This window comes from Apteryx mantelli, chromosome 5 (assembly GCF_036417845.1).
Source record: "Apteryx mantelli isolate bAptMan1 chromosome 5, bAptMan1.hap1, whole genome shotgun sequence".
NCBI lineage: Eukaryota > Metazoa > Chordata > Aves > Apterygiformes > Apterygidae > Apteryx > Apteryx mantelli.
In genome coordinates this window covers 44820371-44842525 of record NC_089982.1, presented here as the reverse complement: position 1 = coordinate 44842525, position 22155 = coordinate 44820371, and the positions used below count along the sequence as shown (strand labels likewise).

At 38.3% G+C, this 22155-nt stretch overlaps 1 protein-coding gene across 2 annotated transcripts; it reads left to right on the top strand.

Annotated features, from left to right (window-relative positions):
* The first annotated feature begins 259 nt into the window (after positions 1 to 259).
* AADAT (aminoadipate aminotransferase) lies at positions 260 to 21751 on the top strand. Of its 2 annotated transcripts, none has more exons than XM_067297904.1 (14): positions 260 to 285; positions 1797 to 1865; positions 3458 to 3626; positions 4660 to 4792; positions 5442 to 5516; positions 6859 to 7068; positions 7562 to 7627; positions 8865 to 8947; positions 10212 to 10308; positions 11158 to 11219; positions 13566 to 13630; positions 15062 to 15168; positions 15824 to 15925; positions 17162 to 21751. In XM_067297904.1, the coding sequence occupies exons 2-14, from the start codon at positions 1799 to 1801 to the stop codon at positions 17201 to 17203; spliced, it is 1278 nt and encodes a 425-aa protein (XP_067154005.1). In that variant the 5' UTR covers positions 260 to 285; positions 1797 to 1798; the 3' UTR covers positions 17204 to 21751. The 2 variants fall into 2 exon arrangements, with proteins under 2 accessions (XP_067154005.1, XP_013797541.1); XM_013942087.2 differs by lacking the exon at positions 260 to 285 and adding an exon at positions 628 to 829.
* Positions 21752 to 22155: the final 404 nt, after the last annotated feature.

Genomic DNA, 22155 nt, shown 5'->3' with positions numbered 1-22155 from the left:
TTTCTGAAACACTGGAGGGAGGCGCTGACGTGACAGCTATACACCTGGACAAGCCTGACGCGAATCCACCCCGGATCTGCACCCAAACGCAACCAGCCTGGCTGCGCAACCGCTGCCCCCGTGGCTACCCGGCCGCCTACAGGCGCCTCCCCCCCTCCTCGGCCGGCGCAGCGGGCCCTGCCCCGCGCCGCCGCAGCCCCAACCGCCTCGGGCGGCGCCGACCGCGCCGGCTCGCGCATGCGCAGCAGCGCGGGCCGCCGAGCGCTGCTCCAACGGCCGCCGCCGGTAGGTCTGCGCGCGCGGCGGGCGCCGCTGCCAACCGCCATGAGCGGCTGCGGCAGGGGCGCCGCGGGTCCCGCGCCTGGCCTACAGCGGGCTGAGGGGCCGGGCGGGCCGCCGTGCCCGGCCTGGGGGAGGGCGGCAGCGCGGCCCCGGCCGCCGAGGCGGCCCCGCCGCCGCCTCCTTTCCCGCGAATAGCCTTTTAAGCCCGGAGGAGCGCGGTCCGGTCGCTCGGGGGTGGCGCGTTTGGCCCGGGGGACCCCGGTGGCCGCCACCGTGGCGTGTCCTCTAACGGGCAGGGAGCCCCACGCACAGCCGCCTCCGCACCCCGAAAGAAGAAAACCTCAGAAAGCGGCGAAATCTGTCAGAATTTCCCCGAAACACGCCCGAGCCACCCTTTCGGCCTCGGACTAGCAGCAGAAATAAGTAGAGTAAAAGAAGCTATGCCTGAAACGATAAAGCAAGCCTTTATGTATAGAAAAATGGCTATTGCAGGCCCTTGTGTGCACCTACCTACTAGGGGAAAAACCTCCTTAGGGCAGAAAAAACAGTAAGTTAACATTTTGTTCTTTAAAGGCATGGTTTTTTAGAGCAGCATTGCTTGACAACGTTTTTAATCAATGGTAAGCACAAGCATGCTAGTGTGGCTCCTAGGGAATTATTTTCAGCACTTTCAGTGAAAGCACACTTTAAAGCAATATTCAGAATTCTAGACTATTTTCACCACGCATTTGATTCCTGTGCTTTGCTTCTCTATGAACAAGCATATAGCTTTCTTGTGAGAACAGGCCTTGAAGCTTCCTGCGGGAATGTTTTTCAGTATTAACCTAGTCCCTTTTGACACCAGAGAAAAGGTGAAAAAAATACAAGTCTAAAACACTTTGAAAGGCATTCTTAATTATCCTTCCTGAAAACACCTGTCTTCTATCCTGACAAGTGTTGTGACACAGCTGTGGCTTGCAATACTTAATGCATTTTAAATGCAATATTTAATACAGCTAAAGAAATTTAGCTGCATTCTCATTAAAAGAGAGCTGATGGGTGCTTAAAATCTGTCAGATCTCTAAATTTGTAATCTGTTTTTAGAGCTCCACAGCTTGAAGTAAAGGGAGGGGGAAAAGGCCGACGGCTGCTTTCACTTGTTTGGGAACAATTGAAAGTGGTTTAAGAGGAACATTCAGTATACATTGTTCATTAACAGACCAAATCCCCAGATCAAAGCTCTTATTTGCGTTCATCAGAACACAAATATTTGACCTAATCTCACTGTGTTGATGGTATTGGAAAGCTGTAGCAGAACCAGTAAGTATGAAGTAGAAACCTTCCAACCAACTCCAAAAAGAAAAATTCCTCAAAACTGATTTTAACAGCAATAAATTGACATTTAATTTACAAAACAGCCCATCTATGGAGATGATGAATTGGAGGTGTTATTTGTGGAAGAAGCACATACTGAAAGCACTGGGTCCTCTTCACTTTTCCAGGGTAATGTCCAACTAATTGCTCTTTCCCCATAGATATGAATTATTCTTGGTTCATCACCTCTGTGAGTGCAGCAAGAAAAGCATCTCCAATAAGACTTCTAAGTGAGTACACCCCTGTTCTTTAGAGGATCCCTTGAAGAGTACCATCCTGCCTTCTGGATTTTGCTAAGACATCATGGCTAAATATCAGAGAAGGCTCAAGAGAAAGCCATGCAGTAAGCTGACAAGTATTTACAAGGCCAGTTTAACTGCCTTGACTTTTGTAAAGTTGAGATGTCAAGCAGATATAAAGATGAATAAAACAAATAGCCTTGAGCCATTTCAGAAACCCGTCCAGACAGAAGTAGCATTGTTTTCATGTACCTGGAAAATCTCTGCTACTGTCTCTGAAGTAGAGCTTTTGGGGTAGCTTGCTACTGAATTTACACAGGTTGTTCAGGAACGAGCAACTGCTAATGACTTGAACATCAGCCCCAGCCAAATGTTTCTTTCTGTGTAGCTTTTCTGTACCCTATTAATGTCCATACAATTCCCCACCCCAGACAATGTTACCAACACTATCTTATATAATCTGAGTGACACAAAAGAGTTCAACTGTCTGCTTGTGTACTCAGTTAAAACCTACACAACCCAACAGATTCAGAGCATGAAACATACTACTAGTTAAACCTTTACCAGGGATCAATTTCTTCTCTTGGCTAGGGGTTGGCATTTGCTATTCTGTTTGAATGCTTCATACAGGTACAGCTTAGTCGAGTTTAATTCAGTCTGGGTATTCTTTATGCACTTTTTTCAAGTGATACATTGATATGCATTGTAACAGAAACATTAAGTAATTTGGCTTATGCAGAAAGACAAACATTGAGATGCGGTTTTGATGACACAGGAAGTCTTTCTGCTAGATCAAAAGTCACAGACATAACCTGCATTGCTGAACTGATATGAATTCACTCCCTATGCTCAAGTTTGCTAATAAGTAGTGGAGAATAAGCAGATATAGTATCATCTGTCCTCTCATATCTAGTATAAAAGCATTAAGCCAGCATGAATGCCATGTTGTGAGCTGTTAGACTCAATGCAATCAAGTGCCCTTGCCTGACTGAGGTCCAGTCTGTGCTGCCAGCAGAGCATATACTGGATCTGAAGGATTATGAAACTGTGACATTAAAGCAAGAGTTGTCAACATTTTCTTCACAGTGCTTTATTTACACAGTGCTGGTGCCACTAAAGCTGTGTTGCCAGAAATGCTCCCACTCCCTTACAAAAAGGGCTGTCATCATAGATGTTACTAGTTTAGTCCACACCACTGCCACATCAGCTAGAGCAAGGCTGAAATATCAATCTAAACAGAGTATTATTAAGAAAATAAATTCTTGAAGCTTAAAGGTATAAGTCACAGAAAAAGTTTGTGCTAATAGAGCAATCCAAACAAGGTAAAAGCTATTTAAAATTTATTTTAAAACAAAGGGTCTTTTTTCCCCCCCAAAGGTAATTTTATTAACATCTATTTAGTCAAAGTAGAAAGACAAGTTTAAAAAGCTACCATTCTTTTCAATTCATGACTCTTCAATAAATATTAAAAAGTGAAATGGAACAAACTACCTCTGTGGCTCATTATTTTTTACTGAACTAAAGGATGTGACCACCTGTTGCAATAATCAAATTGTAATCAAGGTCTTTTCCTTTTACTCTAGCTGAACTGATGCAAAAGTCTCCTCCATCACTCATCTCGCTGGCTGGAGGGGCGCCAAACCCTAACACTTTCCCATTTAAGAAGGCTACTGTTGCCATTGAACATGGAACTGCTGTTGAGATTGGGGAAGATTTGATGAAGAGGGCTCTCCAGTACTCCGCCTCAGCAGGGTACCTGTCAAAGCAGCTTACACTTCAAGATACCAGCATCAAACAATCATAAAAATCTTTTTTTTATTATAATTGATCTTCACAAAAAAAGTTTAAGTTTAGTTTTCCTCTATACTTATATTTCAGTTTTTAAGCAGAAAGTTCTGAGAAAATGAGCAATTTAAAAAACGTAGTATGAATTTTTATCAAGCCGGAGCATTCTCTAGCTGTTAGTATTTCAGAATCCAGACTCCAGGATCGCTAAGAAGGATCATTATGTTATGAAATAAGAAACTCATTAAATGATACTGCATTGCAATACATAGTTTTGACATTGTGGAATATTCATTTAGCTCTTATTTGGTACAATATATTAAAAAAATTAACATTTATAGTTTGTGGTAAACTGAGGTATTTATGGTATTGCCATGTTTAGTACAAAAAATGCATATCTCAGTGAAGTTAGTTTAGCCCTCTGAACTCCCCAGCTGACAGTATTGAGCCAGCCCTGTGACAGGTTGCAAAAATATTTAGGTACCTACAGGTGCACACAGTGAACTTAAGACTTTCTAATACTTTAATGGAGCACAGCCTAAGTACCCAGTCACTTATGAGCTTCCTACAAACTCTTACCATCTTTAAGACATACTTTTGGAAAATCTGTTTCCAAATTCTTTATTTACATGGGGCCTATTAGCAGCAAAAGTGTTGCAAGCTTTGTCACACTACCCCATTAAGTCTGGGGAGAGCATTCCTAGGAGTGGATATTGCTCAGCCTCCATCCCCAGTTCCATCCTTGGTGAATCATTTCTGCCCAAACCTTGCTATGATAATTTGGTGTATTGATGGTAGATGCTTATCTCTTCTGCTCTTCTGTAAGATAAACACATCTCATTTTCACCATTTGATGGAGTGGTTATAAAATCAGCATCTATGTATATTTGACAGTTCAAGAAACCAGACTCAGAACTGCAGGCTGAGTTTGACTGATTTAGAGGAGCAACCTAGCCTCAGCCCGTACAAGATATTAGGTGCACCTTAATTTATGTTTCAGGATTCCAGAACTGTTGTCTTGGCTAAAAAATTTTCAGAGGAATCTACATAATCCCCCCACAGCCAATTACAGTCCTGAGCAAGGACAAATGGAAATGTGCATCACAACTGGCAGCCAGGAAGGCTTATGTAAGGTAAGACCAAAACCTCATATGTTAAACATTATTTCTTTTGAAGAGAGGTGTATTCTTCAGTCAGGTCAGTTATACCCAGCATAAGTGCCACTATATAACAACTTAGAGAGTAGTTTAAATGTCGCAGGGTATTATCAATACAAGGTAATAGAATTTAAATAAAATTGTTGCATCAGTCTAATCTGTCAAGGCTACATAAATGGGTAAAATCAAAAAGCTTATCAGAGAATACATCATAAGATAACATTTCATATTACTCATAGGCCACTAAGTATGTTGATGCGTTATTTGCTTTACCATAAATCAAATCTAATTATGTTAGACTTCCTTAAAAAATAGCCCTTTTCAGTACACTGATACTACTGCTTGACTGATTCTTTCTGCAACTGAAGCACTGTTTCTTTTGTATGATATTAGAGAGCTGTCTTTCCATTTCAAATTAGTATTCTTTAGCTGATTATCTAGCTTCATTTAGCTTCTAAAGCAGAGTTTTAATCCATTCATTGTTTCCTAGCAGACAGCATAGTTAATTAAATGGTTATGGAAATACTAATATGTAATCAGGATTTATAATCCCATTAGGAAGTCAGAAGTATGAAGCATGTGTACAAGAATGGCACAATCTTTCTGAAATAGTTTTCTTTCATAGGTGTTTGAAATGCTCATTAACCCTGGGGACAACATCCTTTTGGATGCACCTACATATTCTGGGACACTAGCAGCTGTAAGTATTCTATAAGAACAAAACATTGCAAATGTCACATTTGAAATAAACAGCAAGTTGGTGCATGATCTGCAGGTTTATACACATTGTATTTACTGCAAAAATGTATCTGAGAATAAAGTTTTTAGTATTATTCCCATGAAGTTCATAAAGGTTAATTCAGAGAAGCTTGTAAATGTAAACATTCTATAAAAGCTATTCCCACAACACAAGCTCCTCTTCTGATGCCTGGTTCATTCTAGGGCTGAGATGACATTTGAGATTGGAAAGAGAAAGCCATCATGACCAAGTTAGGTTTGAAGCAAATTTATGACAAGTGGGTATTTGAACATGTCAGCATGCCCATCTGAAGTATTTTATGGTCCAATTATACTGTACCTATAATAGCATAATATGGGAATAGGCCTGAAACATCCATGTGCGAGTTTTAAGATGCCAGTTAGTAAGAACTACACAAAACCAGCAGTGTTTACTTCTGAAAGGTAACTTAGTCCATACGTAGTTGAATGTAGACTCAAAATGCGTGACAATTGTAAGAAGGGTTAGGATAGATAACACATTGCTATTTCAATATTTTTTTCCCTGTGGCAAAAGCTATCTTGATGTTGTTGGCTGTGCTAATTTTTTGAGTACATCTTTCACTAAAGATACTTTATTAAGAACTTATTTTCACACTTTTGTTACTGCTGCAACTTACATTTTTAGTTAAAAATGCAGAGCTACATGGTGCTAATAGAAGTTCCACAGAGGGGAGACTGCATGCTTTTTTGTTAATTTTTTCCTATTTCTTTACACATGACTGTCAACATGTCACTGTAGTAACACCATTTCATTCTCCCTTGTATTGCTGAACATATCTATTGAGAACAGATTCTTTGCCCTTTGTCAGTGAAAAGTAGCTTATAGTTCTGGCAGCTCCACTGAACTAGAATGTAAATTATCAGTAGGAAAGGAAAATGCAGTGAACTTTTCTGTGTTCAGAGCATGAGGAGTCCTGGGGGAGCACAGACCACAAATTCCTGAGATGTCTTTCCAAATGCAAAGCCATATGCTCTTTCCTACATAAGGACAGCAATTGGTCTTCAGAGTGACCCACTTCTTATTTGGCTTAACAGGGCAAATAGAAGATAGGGTGTTAAGTTGGACAAGTTATACAGCAAAATCAGGCAAACTTTTCCCTGAATCATGAGCAAATTGAGTTTGAGACAGCTATAATAAATTCATTACTCATATGTCTAGATTTTTAGAAAGACTTTGTATCACTGAAATTTTACCATGCCAATGACAAAATGAAGATTTTAGAATTACAGAATCATGACAATTTTGTTCCTCCTATCAACAGCTGAGACCTTTGGGTTGTAACATAATTAATGTTCCTAGTGACCAACATGGCATTATTCCAAAAGCTCTGAAGGAAATTCTATCTACTTGGAGCCCAGAAGATGTAAAAAGCCGTAGCCACAATATCCCTAAATTCCTCTACACTATTCCAAATGGTTGCAACCCAACTGGAAACTCTCTGAGCACAGAGCGCAAGAAGGAGATATACCAGGTACGTAGCTGAGGCCTGATGTATCTTTTATATGGAAATGGATAAGTCTCATTTCAGTTGAGGGTATCTCATATGTGGCCTTTTAGCCTGTTACTTACTCCTCTCAGTACTTGTTTCTAGCAGAACCTCTTTCATGAAAACTCTTCAGGAGGAGGCTATGCATTAGATAAATTGTTCTTGCAATAGTAGCCCATTCCTGGCTGGTATCTTTCCCGTGAGCTTCAAATTATTGCAAGTGTTCTGCACAGTATGAGCACTACACAGAGCAGACCTTCGGTTATATACCTGGCCTTGTAATGTAGGTACTATGTTTACCCTTATAATTGCTTGATATCTAAATCTGGCATTTGAAAGCTTCTCTTGGCCTTGCGCGTAGTGAACAAGCAATACAGAGGATCAGAATATGATCCTGGAAATAAGTCCAGAATATGTGAAGAACTGAATTTATGGCATCTTTACTGAATCTTATCTTTGTATTCATTTCTTTCTTTAGCTTGCAAGAAAATATGATTTCCTTATAATAGAAGACGATCCTTACTACTTTCTTCAGTTTGAAAAGGTAATTTGTTTTCCATGCTGCTTAGCACCTTCTTTTCCAGTCCAGAGAGAACTAGTGTTTGAGCCATGGGTGTTCCTGCATGCTTCTCCTTCATTTCCTGCCAAATTAGTTGTAGGCCTAACAGTCATTCCATTTCTCTGCTACTTTCAGTTGTTGTCCCCTTTGAGGCATTTTATCACTTCAGTCCTGTTAATCACTATAGTTCAAATTCCTCAAGCATTATATGGTGAAAAATTTCCTTCATTAGTCAGAAAACAAGGACTCTGTCAGCCTCCAGAACAAAACACGTACACCACTGAAGCAGCACTTCAAAGTAGCAGCCTCTTAATGTTCCTTTCAGTCCAGCCTCTTCCTCCATTCAGTGCAAGACCACAGCTCCTTATCTACCATATCTCATTTCCACCCTTTTGTCTTGTGGAGACCCAAAGTGAGCTCTCCCGCAGACCACAGGAAGTAGTACTGGATAGGCAGCTTCCCTTCTTCATGTAGTTTTTTTCCCCCAAACAGATAACTATCTAGTGTTGAGCTGTCTTCACATATGGATCTAGAGTTGCAAAGTCTGCTAAAGTATCTAACTTCAGGAGTAAAAGCAGGTCTTATAAAGCAGTAAAATATTAGTAGAAGCTAAAGTTTAATATTTTCCATTTTGAAATATGAGTTTTTTTGTGGGAGGAGGCAATAAAAGCTGCTTCATTTATATGCTCATTGTGCAGTTTTATAAGATAATGTGAGGGGAGAAGGTGTAAAAGAGATAGAATATCTGATACGGAAAAATGTTCTGATCCCAATAAGATCCTCAAAATTTGGTCTTATCTTCTGTTTTCTTTAAGATAAAGCTAAAAGCCAATGGGAGTCATCTTAGACAGTACAGTGTCTTTCTGTATAAGCCATTAAAAAAATCTTGGCAGAGAATGCATTATTTGTCTCTTCCGCTTATAGCATCATACCAAAACTTGAACTGAACACTTGTGTGCAGAGCAGTGAATAAAGCATCAAAAAAACAAGGCTGATTTTTTTTGTTGACTTTCATAGAATATTGTCATCACATCCCAGAAAGCTAGTCTAAACAATCATCTGTCAGCAGTTTACTGCATTTGTCTTTTGAATGTTCATCTGTAAAATATTTACCATCATAAAAAACTCCTTTAAGAAATAACCATGTCTTCATAGTAAAGAAAGTAATTCCATCATAATCCTTATTAGCAACTTGAATTTTATTTTTTATTTTTCTTCCAAGCCATGGGCTCCAACTTTCCTTTCAATGGATGTGGATGGCCGAGTTATCAGGACTGACTCTTTCTCTAAAATTCTGTCATCAGGGTAAGGCCATTTTCAGACTGCTCAGCATTGCCTGTTTTTTTGGGCACAAGACTAATACTACATGCAAAATGATCAGATATGCTGTACTTTTCTCAACTAGTACCTATATATTTCTGAAAAATACTTTCCGATTTGCAGTTCTGCTTATTTTTCATGCCATTTCCTGGCAGTCATGTAACTCCAGAGTCCATTTCTCTTCTGATACTGATTGTTAAGCAACTCTCCCCAGACCACCCATTCTTACAGACACCATATAGACAAAAAGATCGAGATGCTCGATTCCAGCTCTGTTCCTGGAACTTCTAGAAGTTTTGCTCACTTATTACTTCCATTGTCTTTTTCTACTTCTTTCTATCTTTTTCCCTTCCTGCTGACTGTTAGGCACTTTGCAGTGTAGGAGAAAAATGATGACATCATTCTCCCACATAACCTAATCGGAGAGTTATACTGACCTCTCTTGTCTTCTAGCTTTACGTATCTTTCAAGTTGTCTCCACCTGCCTGAATAACTAAGCTAGCTGTTTTCCATTTCACAGAAATCAACATATTTGATTTTTAACTTTCATTTGTTTATTATTCTAATAGATATAAGAAAGTAATGTGAATGCTACACTGGCAGCTAGTGGATTGTAACCCCTTCCCTGAGGGAGTGAGGAGACAACGTGATGCTAAGTGTGGTTGCACTTTCAGAAGTGACACTGCAAAAAAAGGCATGATGCAATTTTATCTTTGTCAAAGACATATGAGCTTACTGGTTCTATTTTTCTTCAAATAAAAACACCAGTCAGAATCTGTGAGTAAAGATGGGTCATAAGCATTGAAGCATGAATAAGAGTCTAGTTTATCAGTATAAATTCCATTTATTCTTCAGTGCTGAAAGGGAGTAAAAACCAAGTAAGCCTGTCTTGCCAGCTCCCATCTGCTTTTTCGTAAAGCCTGAGCATCCATAATTTATTATGTGAAAATCTTTTTCTTCCCTTTGATTCATGTAGCCTTTTTGGTTTCAGAGGAAAGCTTAAAAACATGGGGTATGTCCTGAAGTCTCAGGACTAAGAAGCATATATGAAAACATTTAATTTTTTTTTAATGCTAATTTCATGACTTTGAGACTCAGCTCATAAGTTGCATAAACTTAAATGCATAAGTGATCCTCTTGATACAGAGCTACTAAATGGTTACATGTTTTCCCAGTTACAAGTTAAACCATAACTCACACAAAGGATTAGCACACTATTTTTGTAGTAATCTTTTCCTCTTTCTTCTAGGTTGAGAATAGGCTTTCTGACAGGTCCGAAGCCTCTTATCGACAGAGTTATTCTACACATACAAGTATCAACAATGCACACCAGTACTTTCACCCAGGCAAGTACCAAACTGCCACCTGGATTGTATTTGACAGATCCCAAGTCATAGCAAACAATGATGAACAGCTTTTGTAGGTGCTTTACAGTTTTTCGGCTTTTAGTAAGGCATGCACATTTTTGATTCTTCCAAAGAAAGAGAGGCCAGCATAGAAATTACAACTGGAGCTTGAGGGTGTCTTAATCCATGGAAAGCACCACTGCTTCAACTAATATACTGTTAGCCCTAGGATTTCAAGAATGAAGATTTAAAATAGGTCACTGTGAGTTGTATCTCTTGCCAATAGGTTCATTTGAAAAACCTGTGTAAAGCACTTATTGGAATTAATTGGATTTGTTTCTATTTTTAATTGTACTTGGTAATTAGGCCGCTAATAGGTTGTAAAACAGTCTTCTAACTAGAGCCCCTTTATAGTCAGCAATAAGAAAAGGAGATGTTAAGCACATCTGTATATGCATCCATCTTCCGGCTTCATTAGTTCATCATAGAGGCAGCATTAAAGCAGGGAGGTTAATATGGGGGAAAGAACATCTCTAGAGTAATGTGTGTTTTCCTCCCTTTTTCTCCCAGATTTCTATATTTAGCTCTCTATCCATTCCTTTCATCCATTCCTTGGCCTCCCCCACCACCTTCCAAAGACTACCATAGTCCTTGGAGACAGCAGTAACATGGACTATAGTGATCTGTTGCTGCTGCCACCTTTGTTTAGTAAAGGGCTCCAAGAGACCCTGCATACAGTTTCTTGCCCCTGTGGAACTGAGTAACATACAGGGCTATATACCTTTGCTTGATGATTGAGAAAGTGTCCTATTTAAAATACAGTATTGATGGTGTGTTTTATTTCTGTAGATTATGATATCACAGCTTCTTCAGCAATGGGGAGAAAAGGGTTTCTTGGAGCATATAGACAGGTAGGATCATGTCATATGCTGAATCCCATCATCTGTCATTTTGCGTGCTTTCTGCATTTTGTTACTTACAGCAAGCATTCTTTGCAGTAAACAGGTCAGAGGAGCTACATCAGTTTGAAGTAGATATATGAGCAGTATTAGAGCAAATGGATAAGAAAGGTCACAAGGAGGGTCAAGGCATGTGAGGTAGCACTACAGATTGGCAGTGTGCTAGTCCTCTCACACAGTGCCTGCACAACTCCCATTTGAAAAGGGCCCAAGAGGCCCTTGCTATCTACAGCCCAGTGAGCGTAGCTTTCATCCTTCATAAAGCGGTAAGGTTAGAGCAAAGAATGTGATCACCAAGCCCATAATCTATTGAGAAAGAGTCAGCACAGCTTTCATAAGGAGGAATCTTGCCTCACTAACTTGGCGGGGATTTACCCTCTAACACCCCTAATCCAGTGGTTGTGCAAGCTGGAGAAATACGGGTAGAAAGAATTACAGAAAGTGGCCAGGTTCACCTGCTGTCCCTAAACATTGCCTTTATCCATTGTGACTCTTGGAGACACAATACTGGGCTAAGGGACCACTGGTCTGATCCAGCAAGGCATTTCTTATGTAGTGACCAACACGCATTTGTATTCATAGTTTCTCTGTAGTATTTATGGTTCATTTCAAATGAAACACTGAAATTGCAAGCTTCCCACATTACTAGGCAGCATGTCACACTCTGCAGAGGCCTTTTACATAAGTATGACAAAAGCATGAAAAAAATTCTTATATTTGACTGTAACAGCCACTTTTATCCCCAACTGCCTGCTTGCCTGTTGTCTCTACTATAAGCATCATTATCTAAAAAAAAAGAACAAAGCAGACCAGCCCTGGCTTTGATTTGTTTTAGGTATCACACGATACGCACAAAAACCAGGAATAGAGATAGATTTTGCGGAGGAGCTCAGACCACACATTAGCTCATCTTTGAGCAATTAGAGAAATACACCCTATATGCATCTCTTAGACTACTTTATGTTTCTTGCAGGCAGGCATCTATTCTTGAGCCAAAAGAACTTTCTTCCTATTAAGCACAATGAAAATAGTGCCACAGCAGGCTAGCTCCAAGCCTTTATAACCTTCTAGACTCCTTTGTTAGGTGACTTATTGATTAGGCTCAACAGGTAGCTACAACCAGGTGATTTCAATGATGGGCAAGATCAGTTTGCTGGCCCATGCTTCTGAGTAGGAGCTAGTGTATTGTTTGGAGCATTTGCATTCCTGTGAAAGTCCTGCCTCACTAGCACTTCTGATTTCATTCCATCATGAAAATAAAAGGACAACAGCGAAGGCAAAAAAATTCGCAAAGGAATTTGTGGTGTGGTAAAACTGTGTAAATGTTTTATTGTTTCATGCAGAATGTAGTAACTGGTACAGGCAGAGTGGTAGACTATATTAGCTTTTGGTGGTGTCAGCATTTGTCTATGAATTATGTAAAATACACGCAGAAATAAAAGCTACTTGTTCAGAGAGTGTCAAAAAAAAAAAAAAGAAAACCTGTAAATGTAAAATTATCCAAACTGTTAAGTATGGTATCTCTATAGAGAAAAGAACACTTTTACATGAAGTAGACTTATGAAGTCTATCTCAGGCACTTCTCTTGAGTCTACTGCTGCAGAATCACAGCTGTATCAATTTATGTCAACACAAGTAGTCACTGCACAAGATTTGTTCCTGTTGGAACTTGGATTACGCTCCTTTCTGCCGGTACGACACTGAATTATTTGGAAGTTTTGCTTAAATTGTGAGGGAGATAGGTTCAAAGGTTTAGAACAGAGGAAGCTGTCAGATAGTCATGATAGGTCTATCAAACGATTTGCTTTTTTTCTTGTGAAATATCCTTTCCACGTATACCTATTACACAATTTCAATCCAAATGCACAAATATTGAGTATGTGCTTTTGCACATGCATAAGTCCTTTATTTTCTTCTGTATGCCTGTTCTGACTCCTGTGTACTGCTGGCAGAGCTTGTATGCACTGATATGACAGAAAGAAAGAATATAACATACAGAGAGTTAATAGTGCACTTCCCATTGCATTTGTAAGGCTTAAGAAACAGGTACAAAGGCAATTCCTCTTTCTGGTTGATCTGTGCTTCACTGGAGACACACTGAAGCATTCAAGACTTACTGGATACATATAAAAAGTTTCATACGCACAGTAAACTGTACTGTGCCCATCTAGGACATGTTATTTCCACTGAATGTTCACTCTGGTTGTTCAAGTACAAAAGCTTTGTTTCTGCCTTTGGAAACAAAGGGAATCTTTAGTGCTATGGGATCGTGACTTTGAATTGATTATTTACCTTCAGGGTGGTGGAGTTCTACAGAACCCAGCGGGATGCAATGCTCATTGCTGCTGACAAGTGGTTAAAAGGTCAGTGAGTGCAACACAGCTAAGTACTTAGATTTTTTTCTAGCTATTTATCATCTTCATATTCAAGAAAAATCACTATAAAGTTCATCTCCTGGCTGAAGTGATAGATAAGCACTATAAGCAAATCAGTGGCATTAAATATTAAGCTTAGGACATTATTTAATGGCCTTGTTTTCATGCTTATCTGAAACAGAACAAGGAGACAGCGATGAGAAAAAAGGCCACTACACTGCTGTATAGAGCAGTTTTACAAAGGCCATATATTTCAGTCCACTACGTTCTCATATTTCTTTGTTTAAAATCTCTGTCTTTAAAATCTGTCTGAAATAGCCAGATTTAGTGAACTCAATTTAAAAGAAGATATAAATGATCTGTATAATAGCAATGATAATCTTTTTTTTTTGTCAGAAGTTAATTTCAAATGTCCCCTTTCATGGTTAATCACAGAGCACTGAAAGAATCCAATCAACAATTGTTGGTGTGCCTCTCCTTTTAGCCAGTCTAACGTGGAATCAACAATAACTCTTTATAAACTGACCACCTACTGGTGGGATATGGGTACTTGTACACCACACAATCTTTAATGTACTTGGTCTTGCTAATTCAAGGTTTTTAGATAAGAAATATTTCCTCTTTTTCTACATGACTATAAGTGACGAGTGACCTAGGCCCTCTTTGTCTCAGTTCCCCAAGTATGAAAAGAATATAATAGCACTGAGCTAGCTTAAGGCGGATTGTGAGAATATATTCATATGTAAAAATGCATACTGTAATAATAGGTATGGAAGATTGACCTTTATTTTGTAGATATGTCATGGTTAAATATATCAAGAGCTGGAGAAGATGGCAAGTCAAATAAATAGCTTCTTCAAAAAACATGTCTAAAAACAGATAAATAATTTCTTCTAGGTAACCGAAAGGTATACATTAAGTCTGCATATATATCTAGGACATAAATCCTTTCCAAGACCTCCCATGCTCCTCATAACTTCCAGGGTCTTCTTTTCTTTGGGAAAAAAACTATAATCATTTTAATTTAAAGGAAAACAAGTACTTCCTACAGTTTTGTGCTTTGTAACATATTGATAGTCAATGTGATACTAGGAGAAACTGCATAAGAATGATTTTGGACTCTTTGGAGAAGATGTTTATGTGATCTGAAAATAATCAACAACTTTAGTTGTTTAGTTTGTTGTTGGGCATTCTGTAGTTCAGAGCAATCACTTTCACACTTTACTGTATTAGTGCAGTAAGCCCAAATGAATGTGATTGGGGTACTTTAAATTCAGCAAGTGGCATCCTGGCTCCGTGGCCATATTCCCTTTGAGTTCATTTGAGCACAAATCTACAAGATCACTGAATCTGTGAGGTACTGACTACAGATGGGGCAGGAGTTTCTTTTCTTGATTCCCCTCTTTTCTCTCTCTCCAGGCTTGGCAGAATGGTACCCTCCTGCTGCAGGCATGTTCTTATGGATCAAAATTAAGGGAGTTTCTGACACACAGCAGCTGATCATGGAAAAAGCTTTGCAGAAAGAAGTACGAACTATGGCTTAATGGCTTCTGATGTTAAAACAGAATGAGGGAAAGATGAAACAAGTTCACCATATCTATGTGCCCATATATGTGCATATATGAAAAAAGGGGAACTTACTGTGCATAATCACTAAGTCTGCAAGTTTTTTGTCAGGCATTGTCACATAGTGTAGTGACTCATTAATGAAATATTTTCATGGCTGTATTCAAATGTTGATATTTAATCTGCTTGCTTAAGTTTATCCCATTATATATAATACATAATGTATATAGTAATATATGAGATACACACACACACACACACACACACACAATCAATGAAGGCTGTCCACTGTATCTCTTTAATAGGAGAAATTAAATGTGTTTTTATTTCCACAATTTGTAAGAGTCAACACTATGTACTGTGAAAACTACATCCCACCTCACAGGTACATTGTGATGATAAGCTAGACCTAACCTGTGGCTTTTACAGACCCCTTTGGTTTTGTTATGAAAAGTCTTGATTCCCGGTTTTATATTTTTGGCTTCTCTTTTTGAGTAGACAGAATATATTAAGCCATATTCTAAAAACAGTGTTTCAGCAATGAGTCTTCTCAGATTTAATTTAACATTGTATAAAGAAATGCTTATAACTGAATGATTAATCAATTTTTCTTAGGTGTTACTGGTTCCCGGAGGAGCATTCAATATTGATAGTTCAGAGCCTAGTTCTTACGTCAGAGCCTCCTTCTCTCTGTCTTCTCCAGCCCAGATGGATCAAGTAAGTGAGATGAGGGTTTTCTGCATTCTTCTGAAGAACAGTTTCTCACAAAGCGATGCTCCCATATTTTCACTTACTTCTCATTATGTGATTTTTGTTTGTCAGTGTATTTGTTTTGGTAATCTTGGGCAATTAAGCAGTACTTCTGAAGTACTGCTCTTGAAGCAATATTAGCTGCTGCTTAGACAAGATACTCATATCCAAATGACCTGAAAGGTACCACATTTTTAGGACCATTTAATTTTCTTCTGTGCCCCATACTTGTAGATTTTCTCACACTTAATCATAACAGACATTATTCCAAGATGCTTTACTGAAATCAGAGAATCAAGTTTACTGAAACTACTGAAACAAGTTTTGCTACTTGCTTTAGCATTAGCAGAGCAGACACCATGTATCTTTGTTTTCCAGACTTTCCATTCCTCAAATGGAATAACCTGTATTTCATTTTTTGTGTGTCTTGTCAATCCTTATTAAGAAGGAATATGGTTTTTCTTTCATAGAAGATGCATAAGCCCTGTATTTCATAACTCAGAAATTAATCTTCTGTTTATTTTGGGAACATTTTGGATGTTATTTGGCTATATCAGTAAAATCACTGGGAGAAAGACTATGAGGCAGTTATTTGTGCATATTTTATATCCCTTTGATTCAGGCTCTTGAAACAATTCACTATTTTTATCTGTACTTCCATTTGATTGTGAAGGTTTGTAACAGATGTGCACTTCTGTTGCCTATTTCTTCTGTAATTACTGAAATAAATTCATAACCATACTATTGACAGTCAAATTGTATCTTGCTGGAATTGTACTTTTATATGTTTCCCCCTTCAACTATTCTTCCTTTTGCCTTTGAAAATTCTAGCCCCTTTTAGTAATGTACAGTTAAAAGAGATACTCTTCCAGAGCTCATTAATTATATAAAAAATACAGCTCTTTAGTTGCATCTGAACTCTGGATAACCTTTGAATATCAATATATATATTCTGTTTCAGAAAACCGTACCTTTTTGTTTCTATTAGAGGAGTGGAAGCTCTGTCTAGCCACAATATGGGTCAAAGCCCATACAAGTTGTTAAAAACAACAAAGTAAAACAGCAAATATCAGCAGAATTTTGCAGTATAAAATACTGAGTTCATTTGTATTTAAGATAGTTTTAGTAGTTTTACAAATTAAATATATTGCCTATTTAAGTAATGCTGGAATATAAATACGAACCATCTTTGTGTCATTGCAGGCTTTCAAGAGACTGGCTGACCTTATAAAAGAAGCTATATGAAAAGGCTAAATAGACCTCTTTCAGCAATCAAAATCATTTCCAGAAAACATTTGTTAACGTTTGGATTTTATCAGAACACTTTAAAAGCAAGCACAATACAGTGGACGTTCCCTTAGATCGTACCAGTGCTTAGATTCCAAACTTAGATAATCAGCATCCAAAAAAAGGTTTGTAGAGAATATAGGCCTGAATATTTTAATGAATACCATATACAACTTTTTGTGACAGTAATGCCATACAATAAAAGACATAGACCACTCTCAAGATGTCAGTGCAAGTATTGCATATTTTAAGGTGTACAAGAACAACACAGCGAGAAATAGCCAACATTGAGGTGTGGTTTCCACAGTTTATTTTTCCAAAACGTCTTTCAGATTGTTTATTTTGAGTGAATTTCAAAAATTACTCCAAATTTTAACATAAGGTTTTTACAAAATCAGTTTAGTCTTTTTAAATTATGTGTGTAGGGAAATCCTTTTTTGTTTCACAAATAACATCGTTTAGGTAACATGGAGGTTAACAGTATGCTTTCTGACCTGGTATGAATCACCACATACAGTCATTTTTAAGTGTGAATGGGAAAATATTTTGAATTCAAACAGTGAATGTTTAGAAGTAGTTTCTTTTCACTTTGTGATCAGTAGATTTTTTCATGAAAAAAGGATATTACTTTTATACATTAGCTACATTCAAGTAGTTAATGTTATGAATTGATCTCAAGTATTTAATTAAGCTAAACTAAGAGAAGTCTCTCAGGACTACATTTGGAATAATTTGATTTGACAGGAAGTTGTGGCAAATTTGTTTAAATTTACACTTATTTGCATTCATTGTTTCAGATAAATAGAAATGTAAGAGTGAAAAATACTTTGCTTTAATTTTTTGATAGGATTTTGCATTACTAAATTTATTCTAATTCAAAAACTTTAAAAATACTCAAAAGCAAAATGTTGTTTCCAGTTAAATCTGTGGTTTCATTTGAATTGCTCTTTTGCTCTGCCTTGGATTTTTGTTTTGTTTCCTGTTTTGGCCTGGAGACAGGAAAGTCAGTACTTAGCAAGCTGCACCTGAGGTCATCTGAGCCATTGTTTCTTAATCCCAAGTGACATATTCCTCCAGCACCTTATGCTGGAATTGTTTTTGCATGTGTATCACTTTCCTTCTTGTCCTACTGCCTTTTTTGGCCTCTGGGTTTGAAGATTTGAATATTTAGTTTTACTAAAGTTTACTTTAGTTTTACTAATTTTGTCAGATTGAACTGATGTAAGGACATTAAAAATTGGAACGTGATCCAGCAAAACTAGGCTGTGATTACAAATAAAATTACTTGACCTCAGGTCCCTTGCATTTTGCATAGGTTTTGCAGCTTATTTCCTCGTTTTTAAAAGGTTTTCTAATTGCTGGCTTCCATTTCAGTCTGTGAATAATTATTCTGTAGCTATGTTAGAAAATCTCTGGTAGACAGAGGCATGTGTATGTGCTAGTAGAACTGCTCACTGCTCTCTTAGTTAAGCATAGACATCTTTTTGAATGGAAAGCCTAAGTAACTGAACTGGGGACATAGTGGAATGGACAATGACGCTATCAGATGTATAAAGCAAGCAAAATGAAAAAAAAATAAAGAAATGTTCTGATCTCTAATCCCTGGTTTTTATCATCCCAAGCATTAGATACTTGCCAACAGGCACAAAGCTTTTGGAAAGTTTTATCTGTTCAGATTTTCTAGTGCTCCACATCTTAGGTAGTGACATAAGTTTTATTTACTCTTTGGATAAAAGCGCTGTAGTTTTCCCCCAGTAGCGTGTCCATGTTTCACTCCAGTCCTCTGTGTCAGCTGGAGTGGGGCCGCGGGGGAGGCCAGGCCACCGGGCAGGGCCCCCAACACAGCCACGCCCCTGCAGCGCCTAAACGGGCTGACCTGACCTGACCAGAGCAGGGCCAGGGCAGGAAAGGCTGCGGCACTGCCATGGCTGGGCCAGGCCACCAAGCCCACAAGTCGGGCCCGGCCAGGCCTCCCGCAGCGCTTTCTCCCACTCCACCCTGACCCTGGCAGCCCAAGCCGAGGGCACGGTGCTTGGACAGTCTCTCTGAAGTTGCAAGTTCCTTGAAAAAAAAGAAAACCTTTTTCAAAAAGAAAACACTTTTTGATGATGCTAATGGGTCCAAACTAGTAGGGTCCTCTATACACTGATGCTTAGCAGCTAATTTTTCAGTTTTCAACCTTGTTTCTTAACTGCATGTAGTAATTTTGAAGGCTCAGATTTTGCTATCATCAGTAAAGCAAAAACATGAATTTTCATTTCATATTCAATTTAGAAAACCATTTTATACAACAGAATGAGTTGACATAGCTGTATAATTAAAATAATATAGTTCTTATGCTTTACAGAGGAATAAATGTGTTATACAAGACTGATTTCTGTTCTTGGGCAAATACTGTCATCATTGTTAAACCAGACTTAGAATTAGAAAAATGTAATCAAAACATCATTATTAAGCAAGCTTTATGATAATGATGTGTTGAATAATACACTTCTGGACTTTCAAACATCTAAATGTTAATTTAGTGGAATATAAGCAAAATGCAATTCCATTTGCTGCACATTAGATCCTCTTACAATCAGGTAATTTAATTTAGAGAGAGTTAGATTTTTTTCCCTGACTGTGGTGAAACGTCTGAAATGAAATTAATTTCCTGAATAATACAAATCGAACAATGACAGTGAAATCTTATATGCACATACTCTTTCCCTGAACCTCTTAAAATGCAGTTTCTAGTCACCTGGGACAGAGTGTTCATTGAGATTGAACAATGCTGGAGGAAGCCATCTGGAGACAAAAGGAAAATGCCAAACAACAGGGTCATGTAGATAAGAAATGATGGACAGAAAGCCATTTTTCCCTCTTTTTTTGAGCTACCCAAAATCAAAAAGCTTCTTTCATTCATAGCTGGATTTAAGCAGTCTGATGCAAGTGGCACAATCTACATTTGGGGAAGAGAGGGTATGGAGGAAGGAAAGGACTCCTGTAAGTAGCTCCTCTGGTGCTACCTACATAGGGGCAGTAACAACTGCAGAAGCGGTTCCAGCAGTACTACAGTCAGCTCTGAGGCAGACTGCGTCTAAAGACTCATTTCTGAGTGGTCCAGTACTCACACCTCCAGTTGTACTTACTGGAGTTTCAGGCCTTTGGTAGGTGAAAAATCCCTAGGAGTTCTGGACAAAGCACATGACCCAAGCAAATGCTACAGCACAAGGGACGTAAATCCCAGCCCATCCTACACCCATCACATTTGCTGCACACATTTAGATTCATTGTGTGATGTGTCACATTTTTGCTTTCAGAGTTGCATGGACTTAGCAAGGGGAGGCAGTTCTCCCCTTCAGTGGATGTCTGTAAATATTAACTATAGTAACTTCAACATAATTCCTAAATTTCTGCATAAAATATTTCCACAATTTTTAGGTCCACACAGGCCATTTATCTGGAAAGGAAAATATAAAAGAAGGAAAATATAAAAAATTATCTGAAGCAAACTGATCTCTTTCTTTACTTCAAAACAAGAGCCTTCTAGCATAAAGTTACGATTAATAATTGAGGGGAAAAAAAGGATTGTTTGAGGGGAGCTCATTAGAAGAAAGAATGTGTGTATATGATAGGACAGTTCTAATTTTAAACCATGAAGATACAGAGAATTACTTCATCTACTTGAATATAAATCCCTGAGCATTCATGGTGGTGTCCAAGAATTTAGAGGAGTTTCTGTGTAAAACCCTTAGTTTAATTTTGGGGGGGAGGTTCCCCTAAATTCTGAACTTGTTTCATTTTAAACTTTATTCTGTAATAATTGTTTACTCTGTGTGAAACCTTGTATTTTAAAACCTTGTGGTTTACAGATCTGTGTTATTTTCAGTTTTGCCATTGAAATCTGGATTCTGATACACGGGGTAAATATTAAAAGAACTGCATTGAACCGTGAGAGTTCATGTTCCAATATCTTGGCATTTTTTATTATTTAATAGCAGTTTTTGAGCACCCCACTGCAGACTTTGTCTTAGATGGGAACAGAATGACTACAGTGTTTGAACTGTAATGGTACTGAATGAAAAGAACTCTGTGAATACAAAGAAACATACCATCCTTCTTCCAGCATTGCTACTAGGAATGGTAATACCTCACCTTTCTTATAATGGCTGTGCAAGTTATTGTGTTGCTACATAAAGCTCACATATTACTATGGAAGAAAGATAAAGATCTTGTTGATTCATTTTGAGAATGAATAGCCCAGAAATGTGTTGACAAATCCAACCGGTGCTAGAAGATCCTGTATTAGCTGTACAGAATTTGGAGAATATTTTCAAAATTATATTTTCTTTTCATTTTCAACTTACATTAAGTCAGATCTGTATTGATATTGCAGGTGAATATGCCATGATGTGACTTGGAAAAAATTAATGTGAAGATATTTCAGTTTCTTGACTTGTGTAGAACTTTGAACAGTATCTTTCTCTGTTTGGTTAATGATGAACTTTGAACATTAAAGTTTTATCAGAGGAGTTTCTTGCACTTTTCTCAAAAAAAAAAAAAACACATTAGGAGAGGTACAATGCCTGACCCAGGAGTTTGGCTCCTGCATATTGAACACTGGAATTTTTAACCATATCCAGCTTGGCATGCCAGCCCTAAAATCCCTCTGAAACCCAGATATGTTAGCAGAGAAGAAACTCAATGTTCTCAGTGCACATCACAGCAGCCTGTAGCCACTAAGGACACGGCGGAGAGTCTGCGTGGCACTATACTGCTGCATAACCGTCAGAAGACAATGGGGGATATGCGCTGAAATAGGGGTGGGCAACAGCCCTGGAGAAAGGAGTGTCTCTACCGGGAAAGAAAATTACGACTGTCTGGACCGTAGACCTAGAATCTGAGTCTATAAAAACTAACTATTTTTT